This window comes from Tursiops truncatus, chromosome 18 (assembly GCF_011762595.2).
Source record: "Tursiops truncatus isolate mTurTru1 chromosome 18, mTurTru1.mat.Y, whole genome shotgun sequence".
Taxonomy (NCBI): domain Eukaryota; kingdom Metazoa; phylum Chordata; class Mammalia; order Artiodactyla; family Delphinidae; genus Tursiops; species Tursiops truncatus.
The window spans coordinates 45,809,991-45,822,388 of NC_047051.1; the positions used below are offsets into that span (position 1 = coordinate 45,809,991).

The 12,398-nt window shown below is 38.2% G+C and overlaps 1 protein-coding gene across 2 annotated transcripts in view; it reads right to left on the bottom strand.

The window, feature by feature from the left end:
• Nucleotides 1-12,398, bottom strand: part of MZT1 (mitotic spindle organizing protein 1) — a 16,075-nt gene continuing 3,677 nt past the window's right edge. Inside the window, exons 2-4 of one of the 2 annotated variants that reach the window (XM_073795294.1) lie at nucleotides 6,968-7,113; nucleotides 2,916-2,957; nucleotides 1-261 (exon numbers count right to left, since the gene is read on the bottom strand). In XM_073795294.1, coding sequence (XP_073651395.1) covers nucleotides 2,934-2,957; nucleotides 6,968-7,113 — 170 coding nt within the window. In that variant the 3' untranslated portion in view covers nucleotides 1-261; nucleotides 2,916-2,933. Of the gene's footprint in view, nucleotides 2,958-6,967; nucleotides 7,114-12,398 lie in introns of both variants that reach the window. The other variant, XM_004324355.4, reaches the window with a different exon arrangement.

Genomic DNA, 12,398 nt, shown 5'->3' on the forward strand with positions numbered 1-12,398 from the left:
CACTTTATAAATATTTGTTCCTTTATTAGTTTGTTACAGTTGCCATCACAAACTACAGACTGGGTGGCTTAAACAACAGACATTTATTTTCTCACAGTTCTGGAGGCTGAAGTCCCAGACCAGGTTCCTGGGCAGCTTGTTTTCTTCTGAAGCCCCTTTCCTTGGGTTGTAGATGGCCGTCTCCTTGATGTGTCCTCACATGGTTTCTTCTGGGTGCATGCACCCCCCGTTGTGTCTCTCTGTGTGTCCAAATTTCCTGTTCTTGTAAGGGTTGTAGTCAACTTGGATTAGTTCTCACCCTAAAGACCTCTTTTTAACTTAATCACCTCTTTAAAGGCCCTACCTCCAAATACGTCACACTCTGAAGTATGGAGGTTAGGGTTTCAACGTACAGATTTGGGGAAACACAATTCACCCCAAAGTTTCCTAACAGAGATCCCAACTGTCACTTAAACCATGTCTAAAAAGATTTTGGCTCTATTGTTGAGGAAGGTATTAAAGTGAATGTTCTTAATGTCACTGAACTGTATAATTTACAATGGTCAAAATGGAAAAATTTATGTTGTGTATATTGTACTACAATAAAAAATGTGGTTAGTGTGAGAAACTAAACTTTTAATTTTAATTAATTTAAGTTTAAAAATATATAGCATGTTTGAAACATGTATGTAAATTTCATAATGTCCACTATGTAAAGTTCTTATTTGAAATATAGAAAAATATAATCTCACGTATTTGAAATGCCAACTTTGTTTTCAAGCCCGGGGAAATGTTATAGCTACATGCTTTCATTACCAGGGAAAAGTACTCCATTTTACCGCCTCAAGACTGATTTGAAATTGTAAATTATAAAGCCTACCTTTAAACAGTCTTCAATCACACATAACAAATAAGCATCTAAATATTTACCAAATACCTATAGAAACACAAGTTGAATTCATAGAAGCGTATTTTAAATCAGAAGTACATGCCGATACCACCAAAATGGTTTTATTTTTGACACTGCCAACGTGCACAACAATGCATTACTTTGGTTTCCTTAAACATTACTTAAGTACGCATTAGAAATATATGTTTACATTTAAGAAATGTAACACATTAAGAAAGCCCTCTATAAACTTAACTCCTTCTCAATATATTTTCCTGCTTTGTTTCACACATAAATAACATAATCTACAAAGTCATAAATAAAACTATTAACTCTTATGACCTAAAAGTATATACAAATTTTGGAACTTGACAAGAATGTCCTTTTTCTGATTGTATATAAATAACAACATGCAGTATTGGCAATGCTTTTTAATTAAATGAATGACTTACAATCAAAACTTTTATTGTCTCCCAACCAGTTCTCCCTATAATAGACCTTCAGTGCACTTGGTAAAGATGTCATGTATTTAAAAAGTCAAAGTGGTCAAAAGACTAGATTTTTAAAATAGAACAGAAGGTTGCCATTAAATATTATTAAGCCTTATTAAAATCACTTTGGTTTGCCTGAAGAACAAAAAATGCTACCAAAGAGTATATGCTTGTACTAACAGTTTTTAAAAAAAATTTTGGCTGCACCCCGCAGCATGTGGGATCTTAGTTCCCTGACCAGAGATCAAACTTGCCCCGCCTACATCGGAAGGTGGAGTCTTAACCACTGGACGGGATTTCCAGGTAAGACCCTATACTACCATTTAAATGGAAGCTAACAAAGTCTTAAAAAATCAGATTAAATTTGTATTAGTCTTGGGAAAAATATTCCACTGAGATTCTGTTATAGGAACAGAATCCATGCTATCCTAAGTTTTCTAAAATTTATTTTGAACCATCACTTCAATTAGTTAAAACTTTCAGGGTAAAAATAATGACACATAAAAATGATCTTAGAAAGGCATATTTAGAATTCCTGATACAGAACCCTTGATTATTTGGTTTTTGTTTAATGACTGGAAACCTTTATTCCTTCAGAAAATAATTAACATTATTTGTTGAGTGACACCATCTATTTAGTGATTAACTAGATAACCACTCAAGGTATATTAAGTAAGCACTCAAATTATTTTTATGTAACAAAAGTAAAAAAGACTTTTCATGTTGGAATTGTTTCATTATGCATTATTATTTTTAAGGCCGTGATTTACAGAGTATAAAAATTAGAAAGAAAAATATTTATTTATTAATAAGAATTAATATTCTCTATTAATATTCTCACTAAATTTAAATGATTCAAATGATAAATAATAGTAAACTAAGCACTGTCATTACTTTTAAAATCTAAGTTTCTAAGTTTCATTTTTCAATCAATACAAATATGATCTGCTTCACAATATTAACTGCCAGTCAAACTTTATGTTTTAAAAAACTAAATATTCTTTGTTAAAGAGCAGTTTACAACAAATGTTTTTCCACGCTCTTATAAAAAACAAGATTCTGATATGCATAATGAATCTAAGTCAAAATCCACAACTGGTAGCTGAAATTGTCAACTTCCAGCCTAATACAACATAAATCCACAGTTGTTTTGCATAAACAATTCAAAATTAAAGTTTATAATGGAAATGTCAACAAGTCATAACTACAACATTACTACTGAAGGGTTCCACTATACTTCAACCAGGCACAGCAGATGTGCACATCTGATAGACAGACTGCTTAGAAAATTAAAGCTATCCGAGCTATAAATAAGGAACACATAAATATGAACACAGCAGTGCCAAAGCATTAGAACTGTTAAAAAAAAAAAAGATGTGGTGTAAACACAACTGATAGTTTTCTCCATAAGCCACTTTCACTGATTTATAAAGCTATGGTTTTATAATTCTTTTAAAAAGGACAATGTTTCCACATTGCTACATGCAGTGATTTCATTGTACATTCTTAACTACAATGCCATCTTCAATCCTCTTGCAGAGCTTGACATATCTCACCAGGATTTCTTCAGAAAGTCAGCTTGTCATATTTTCAGCAGCCTAGAACAAGAAAGTATGATTCATTATAATAAAACCATGGAAAAAGAGACACCATGGAAATAAATTTGTCAATACTGCACTGTTATTAACAAACAACTCCTCCCCCACATATACCAAAGAACTTTTATCAGGATAATGCATTGGTTTTCACTTTTTGCAGTACATTCTTTGAACTACCTTTTGAACTGATTGCTAGGCTAACAGTAGCATTCAAATTGCATTACATACAAAAATCTCTTCCTATGCTGCTTCCTTATTCTCTTTCAAACTCCAGCATAGGTGAACAAAAATTCTTATAGTTGTGGAAGATGTATATTAAATAAATCCTCTTCCACTGGAATTTCAGAAATGTACTGATGAAAGGCTATGATACCCTTTATTTTTATCAACAGGGTTATGAGACAACACTAAGCCAGGGAATGTTCCCGGGCTATAGTCCACTGACCCAGTTCTAATCACCATTTTCATCCTTTCTTAAATAGCAGGCTCAGATATTTTTTAGAACTTACTGTAGGTAGAAACTTAAGAGTTAACAACTCTGATGTCAGAGGGTCTGAGTTCAACTCCCAACTCAACCACTTGTAAGTCCTGAGAGAAGTAAGTTAGTCACCATAGCTTCAGGTTCCTTAGCGGTAAACTACTACTAGCTGTAATACACATCCCTGTTGTGATTATAGAGGAAACAATGCAAGGAAAGCCTTTAGTGCACTGTTTGGCAAAAGGAAAAGTACTCATAAATATTAGCTATTCCTATTGTATTATTCAGTTATTCTTCTGTCATATGAAAGCAACAGTCGTGAGTTAAAATACAGAAAATCTGAAGAGTTTTTATAATTATTTAAAATTTTTGATTAAAAAAATCAGAAACCTTACATGTATATCTGACAAAAGGTTTATTTCAAAAATATTTAAAGAAAGACTACCCACAAAGAAAAGGACAGACAACCCAGGAAAATGGGCAAGCTACACGAAAAAATATCTCACAAAAGAAAATGGCCAAAAAACATGTGAAAATGCATTCAATCTCACTGGTACTCAGAGAAATGCCAATAAAATGACAAATTCATAAACACCTACCAGAACAACTAAAATTAAAAAGACTCACAATAATAAGTGTTGGCAAAGATGTGAAGCAAGGGAAATTCATATGCTGCTGGTGGGGATATAAATTCATACAACTACTTTAGTAAAGTTTGACATTACCTCTTCAAGTGGAAGATACACATAAGCTATGATCCAGCAATTTTACTTCTAGATACCCACTCAACAGAAATGCTCACATACATGCAACAGGAGACATGGAGAACTAAGCTAACAGCAGCACATTTGTAATGGCTCCCGACTGGAAGCAACCTAATATCCATTCATAGTAGGAAGGATAAATAAGTTATAGTATATTTGTACAAAGAAACATGGTTATTACAGTGAAAGGGAATGCACTCCAGCTATACTCAACAGAAATGAACCTCATAAACATAATGTCAAACGAAATAACCCAGTAAAAAAAACTGTGCTGGCATTGTTCATAATAGCCAAAAAGTGGGAACAACCCAAATGCCAATCAACTGATGAATGGATAAAATGTGGTATATCCATACAATGGAATATTATTTGACAATAAAAAGAAATAAAGTACTGATACATGCTATGACATGGACGGATCTTGAAAACATTATGCTAAGTGAGAGAAGCCAGAGACAAAAGGTCACAAGTTATATGAAATGTGTGGAATAGACAAAGCCATAGAGACAAAATGGATTAATGCTTCCTAGGGGCTGAGAGAAAGGGAGAATGGAGAATGACTGCTAATGGGTGTAAGGTTTCTTTTGGGGGTGATTAAAATGTTCTACAATTAATTGTGATGGCTGTACAACTCTGTGAATATACTAAAATCTATATAAATTTTACACTTAAAAAAAGAACTGTGCTGCAAGATTCCATTTATATCAAGTTCAAAAATTTTACAAAATGAAACTGGTGTTTAGAGATCCATGCTTAGTCAGTAAAATTGTTAAAAGAAAGTATCTACCATAAAAATCAGGACAGTAGTTACTGAGTGGGTAGTGGGAAAGAGAGGTTAGTGATGGGGGAGCATAAGGGAACTTTTAGGGTGCTGGCAATGAGAATTGTATAGGTATTCTCTTTACGATAAATTTTTGCTCTGTAAATGTGTCTTGTTTACCTTTTTGTGCCAGATTTAATAATGAAAAAGTTTTAAAAAGCACAAAACCAATGACCCAAATTATTGGAACTTATTGGAGAGTAAGTTAATCTGAGATGGGTAAGCTACAGGTTTTATACGCCTACATCCTCAAAGGAAAGAAGGGTAGAGAGAAGCCATTTTGTCCTTGGACAAGGTTTAAGAGGGACTGACTTGAAGTTTCAGTATTCATGGTGAGTGAGTGCTACATAAACATGGAAATAAAAATCGTGAGATTTTAAAATCATAGTGTGTGCAAGCAAGAGAGGGAACACAATGCTTTTCCTGTTTCCAGTCTCAGCAATTAAAAGGTGGTGAATGTGGGGCTTCCCTGGTGGCGCAGTGGTTGAGAGTCTGCCTGCCGATGCAGGGGACACGGGTTCGTGCCCCGGTCTGGGAAGATCCCACATGCCACAGAGCAGCTGGGCCCATGAGCCATGGCTGCTGAGCCTGCGCGTGCGGAGCCTGTGCTCCGCAACGGGAGAGGCCACAACAGTGAGAGGTCCGCATACCACAAAAAAAAAAAAAAAAAAAGTAAAAAAAGGTGGTGAATGTGAATTTGAAAAACAGTGGTCCTCTGGGTCCATGTTGGCAGTCCAGCCCACTGGCCTCAGCAGTTCCTGGCCTCTGAGCCACTCTCCCCTCTTTTTTTTTTTTTGCGGTACACGGGCCTCCATACTTTGGAAATTTCCCCAGCAAACATCCAAGTTATTGCTTACAAGTTTTGTTTTCCTTTCAACAGCAGAACATAATTCAGCCAAGTGCTCTTTATACCGAGGATGGCCTTCCCCTCCAGTGTCCAATAACTAATGTTCCTCATTTCCATCTGAGACCTCACCAGAAGCACCTTTCATGTTCATATTCTAGCAAGATTCTGTTCATAGTGATATATGTATTCTCTGAGATGACTGAAGTTCTTCTCTCTTCTTTCTGAGCTCTCACCAGAATCACCTATAACACCTACAGTCACCTACAACAGTGTCTTCAAGGCAATCTACGCTTTTTCTATCATGCATCTTAAAACTTGCCAATCTCTATCCATTACCCAATTCCAAAGCCACTTCCACATTTTTAGCTATTTCTTACAGTAGCACCCCACTCCCCAATAGTGAATCTGTATTAGATTTTTAGGGCTGCCATAACAAAGTACCACCAACTGGGTGGCTTAAAACAACAGAAAAGTATTCTCTCATAGTTCTGGAGGCAGAAGTCCAAAATCAAGGTGTCAGCACGGCCATTCTCTCTCTGAAGGCTCCAGCAGAGCACCCTTCCTTGCCTCTTAGCTTCTGGTGGCTGCCAACAATCCTTGGCCTTCCTTGGCTTGTAGACGCCATCACTCCAATCTCTGCCTCTGTTATCACCTGGCATTCTCCCTTGTGTCTGTGTCTTCACATGGTGTGCGCTTTGTATATATGTGTCCAAATTTCCCTTGTCTTTATAAGAACATTGGTCTTTAATCCATTATGATTTCATCTCAATTTGATTATACCTACAGATACACTGTTTCCAAATAAGGTCATAGTCACAGGTGGTGGACTTAAGCATATCTTTTTGGGGGTAGACACTATTACCCACAATACAAGGAGAATTCTAAACACAACTGGAAACTTCTAAGAAAATGCAACATGGTCCAGATAGCAGCAAATTTTGTGATCTGAACATATGCTACAAAGCTCCTGGCCGTCAGAATTTCTCCTGATGATGATAGATGCTAGCTTAATCATGTTTAGAATCTTTCACATAACTTCATCATTAATCATTTTCTAAACAAAAGCATCTTTACTTAGAGAGTTAATATACAAATCTCTACCTTTAATGCTTCAGCGGCCTTGCGAAGTTCCTTAATAACTGATGATAAAGCTTCTGGGTTAATTCCTTGCTCACAGAGTCGTACACATATAGACAGAGTTTCCATATCTAATCCAGTATTCAAAATTCTTGAAATCTCAAGCAGAACTGTAAAAAGACAGAAAATTTTAAAAACAAAATCTTATAATATTTTAAAACATGCACATTAATACTTCTGTTTTTAATTCATGTAATACTGCATAATACCAGAGAACTAGCATAGCATCCCTAGATTTGGAAACTGGCATGTAATATTGTCTTCCCCTTACCTAGCTCTAGAAACTTAAAAATAAATTTACATCCTCCCTCCACAAAACTGCTTTCTACATCTTGGTTTACATTCTACCACTCATTTAATATCTATCTAAAATTCATATATCATAATCAAGATTATTCTGAACATTTGTCCACTTTTTAGTATTCTTTTACAATGTAATTTAATTAGTCATGTTACATTCCATTTTATGGAAACATTATACATTACTTAACCACTCTGCTATTTTGTTAGATGGTCTCATGTTTCCCCCATTAAAATAATATTGTAATAAGTATCTGCACATAGTAACTTAATTTTATCAGAATAAATTCCTAGAAGTGGAACTGCTCAGTCAGTAAAATACCATTTAGATTCTGATTTGAATTGTATGAAAACACATTATTTTGGGATGAATGAACACGTTAATAACATTAAGCCATCCATTAACTTAAGTCTAAGTCCTTCTGAAAACTTTTACAATATTCATGATGTTCATGATACGGGCCATTCCCACTTTTTCATACCTTACATTCATTTTCATCTCTAGTTCAATTTGAGTCTTTTAAAAAACCTTTATCTTCCATTCCTCTACTTAACTTTTTGAACACATGGAGTACCGTTCTAATGTCTTCATCTGCTAATCCTAACATCTGTGTCAACTGTGGGTCTGTTTCAACAGATTAAAATTTCCTCCTCATCATGGGTCATATTCTTCTGTTTTGTACACCTAATAATTTTTGATTGGATGCCGGACATTGTGAATTTTACCTTGGTGGGTGCTGGATATTTCTGTATTTCTATACATATTCTCAAGCTTTGTAATGAGATACGGTTATAAACAGTTTGATCCTTTGGGATCCTCTAAGATTCATTAGTCAGGACCAGAGTCCCATTTAGCATAGGGCTAATTAATACCACACAATGTCTTGTGAATTATGAAGTTTTCCACTCTGGCTGGTAGACACAGGCTCTATTCCCAGTTCTGTGGAGCATAATGTACTGCTCCCTTTAATCCTTTCAAATGGCTCTTTTCCCAGCTTTCTGGGTACTTTCCTTGCACATGTGATCAATGCTATGCTGAATACTTGAGGGAGACCCCTCTGCGGATCTCCAGAATTCTCTCTGGGCGCAGGATCTTTCCTCTCAGGTACTCTGTCCTGAAAACTCTACCTGCCTTGGTCTCCCTGGACCCTAAGCTGCTGCTCAACTCAGGGTGCCCCCTGGCTTCTGCCTGAGTTACTCCCCTCCCCCCACTGCACTGTGGCCTGAAAACTCTGAAGGTAGGAAGCTGAGGCAGCTATCTGGCTCACTTCGTTTGTCTCCTGCCTCTCAGGAATCACTGTCCTTCCTTGCCTGATGTCCAGTGTCTTGAAAACCATTGTTCTGCATGTCTTGCCGGGATTCTGTTGGTTGTTTCAGGTAGGAAGGTAAATCCAGTCCCTGTTACTCTATCTTGGCTGGAAGCTGACAGCCCTTTCCGTTTTCATTTCTTCAGTTTTGATATTCCAACATACTTTGCTTTTCAGTTGTATTCAGGCTGTTATTCATGTTATCTGCTGAATTTATTTCAATAACTCTATTTTAAGATTTCTAATTTCCCCCCATAATCACATGTTCTGGTTTCACAGCTAAACGCTTATTTATAACCACTCCTTATTTTGTGGCTGTTGTTTCTGCCTTTACCTACTGGAGGCTATATGTTTTTATCTTTAGCCATTTTTGAGATTTCTGTTTTCTGCTTCACACAGAAACAAGCAGCAAAAGAGAGTGGTTAAGAGTGTGCTCTCCAGAGGCAGACAACCTGGGTTCATTTTCCACTTTCATTACTTACTAGGCAAGATAACTGCTCTGTGCCTTTCTTTCATTATTCTAGAAAATGGGGATAACGATAGTACTTACTTTATAGGACGGCTGTGAGGATTGAAGGACGCACATATGTTTGGCATATGACAGTGCTCAATAAAAGGGTCAGCTGTTACTACTACTTTCTCTCACTTTCCCCTTTTTTTCATTTTCATGTTAGTTGTTTAGTTTTGTTTTTCATCTACCTTAGGTGCTCTGTGACTTTTGGCGGAAAGCTCATCTTCCACAGCTTTTTCTTGGACATCCTTGGCTGTTCTTGGATGGGTGGTCTCACACTGGCTTCAGCTCTCTGGAAGCATCCTGACTCCAGACCCATAAGACACATGGATGATGCTTCTCAATCCCTGGCCTGGCAGATGGCACAATTTGGGCCCCCGGCTTCACTCAGGCAGGGCAGCATCCTTCCCCCGGTTTCATTCCCAACCCCCTGCTATGGTTCCCATCTGCTCCGTTCTTTGGGGGGAACCTCTCTCTTTCTAATCAATGGAGACTTCCTTTTCTCATTTTTGAACATGGTTATGCTGACCATTGTTATTTCAATGTTATTTCCTGTCATTTTTATATGCTTGGAGCAGAAAGTTGCAGCAAGTGCTCAATCATCATTGATTTTGATAGTGAATGATCAATTTCTTTAATTTTTTGTTTGGATTGTTTTCATAAATGGATTTCCACCTCACTCATGCATATTCTGAGTGGTTAGTGCCAATACTCTAGGACATTACTTATTTTTATTTTGTAGCCAGCCACCTTAACAAATCTAATGAAGCTTCTAACAGTTTTTCTGTTGATTCTCTTTTGTTTGCTACTCAGATAATCATTTGACCTACAAATAACAGTTTCATGTCCTTTTTGTTTGTTTGTTTGCGGTACATGGGCCTCTCACTGTTGTGGCCTCTCCCATTGCGGAGCACAGGCTCCGGATGCGCAGGCTCAGCGGCCATGGCTCACAGGCCCAGCCGCTCCGCGGCATGTGGGATCTTCCCGGACTGGGGCACGAACCTGTGTCCCCTACATCGGCAGGCGGACTCTCAACCACTGCGCCACCAGGGAAGCCCTCATGTCCTTTTTGATAGTCTTTTTTCCCCTATCCTGTGCTATTCGCAAATTTTCATATCAATATTTTAAAAAGGTACTGAAAGCAGGTATTTTCAATTTTATTTAAAATGCACGCAACATTAATGTTAAGGATGGTGCTGGTTTCGTGCAGCTATATTTTATCATGTTAAAAATGTACAGTGTTCTTTGGCTAAGACTTTAAAATCAGAAAAAAAAAATTTGAGTCTTATTGATAACTTTTCATCAAACACTGAAATGACCAGGCAGCTTTTCTCCTCTGACCTTGTGAGGGAATACATTATTATTGACAGACCAGATTCACAGCTGAAGAACACTGAGCTTGGGGAATCCCAACTTTTACAATAAGCCCGCAGCAAGTCTGCTTTTTATCTGGAGGTAGATGTTACTTCATCCCTCATTGCTACTCACTGTCAACACAACCAGAGAAACAGCAGGAGGAGAGAGCAGTCAGGGCCTTGCATTCTCGGCAAACAGAGCTCAGGGCTCATGGAAGATGGCATTCCCTAGAGTGGCACTGCACGACTTCAGAGGCTGGGTTAAAAAGGCAACAGAGCTCTCTCCAGGCTCTTTCTTGAGACACTCCTCCTTGGAACCAGCCTCCAAGTGTGAAGAAACCCACATGTTCCAGACAGCAACCCCTGCTTAGAGCCCAGCTAACAGGAGCATCAACCAGCAGGTATGTGAGTAAGCTCTGAGATGACTCCAGACTCAGCATTGTCTGATGGCAATGCACAAGACACTCTCAGGGAGAACCACCTAGAGCAGCGGTCCTGAACCTAACCTTTCTGGCACCAGGGGCCGGTTTTGTGGAAGACGATTTTTCCACTGGGGGGTGGGGGGATGGTCAGGCGTTAAAGCGAGTGATGGGGAGCAGCAGGTGGAGCTTCACTTGCTCGCCCGCCGCTCCCCTCCTGCTGTGCGGCCCGGTTCCTAACAGGCCACGGACGGGGAGCGGTCCACGGCCCGGGGGTTGGAGACCCCTGATCTAGATGAGCTTGGGCAACACCCAGGACTGTGAGAGAAAAGTAACTGTTGTGGTTTTAGGCCCCCGAGTTTGGGGTGGTTTGTTACAGGGCAACAGACAACTACAACCCACATTCTGACTCTCTTCCAACTGTGTCATCATCTCTCCAGTTCTCTCTCAAATTCTCCTCTCTCTCCAGTTTTCTCCTCACGGTAGACCCTCATCTATAAATGCTATAGTTTTATTTATATTTTTATAAATATTTTATACTTTATTTATATTTTTATTACTCCTGACTTCATGCCTTTGTTCATGCTTTTCTCTTCCCTGCATACAACTCCACGTTGTCTTTCAGGGCCATCTCAGTACTAGTATTTCTTCCGTTAAGCTTTCTTTTAAAAGTCACTTTGATCATTACATCCTAACTTCACATACTGTCTGTCATCAGTCAATAAATATTTCTGTAGTGTCTACTGTATAATTGGTACCTGTATGTATTTTGTGCCTACTATGCTACTGCTAGAAATGTAGTTGTGGACAAAACAGATATGGTCCCAGTTCTCATGGACAGTACAGTCTAAAAGAGCCATACGTTAAAACAACAACTGATTCCAGTTATGACAAGTAAAATGACGGAAAAGGACAGCATACTTCCAAAACAAATTACAAGGCATCTTACTTAGCTGTGAAGGACACAACTTAGGAAAGACTTGTCTGAAGAAGTTACAAGTAAGCTTAGACTTCAAGGATGACTAGAAATCAACCTGACTAATGCAGAGGCAGGAGGATGGGCAAAGACTGGGAGCCAAGAAGACAGACTCTGCACGAGGTCTTACGCTGGGGAGACCTTGGTAAATTCACAGATTGAAAGGCTCATGTGAAGGCTGTGTAATTAAGGGGGCTGAATACGTGTAAAATACAAGATGAGGCAGACATGAAAATCCACTAAGGCCCTATTAAAGGTTTGAGAACTTTGGGAGGCTATTAGAAGACATAAAACAGGAGTGTGACAAGATGAGATTTTCATTTTTTAAAGATTTTGGCTGCAAAACATAGAATGGATCCTGGAAGGGGGTAGAACACGTGTGGAGAGGGAGTCCAGCTAAGTTATTGCAATTATGGAGAAAAGACTGGTGGGCGGCATGGATGGGAGAGTTTAAGACAAGTGGTCAAATCTAAGATAAGTGAAGAATTGAAAAAGATTAGTGAAGAGGCGGAGGAAGGGGAGGTCTC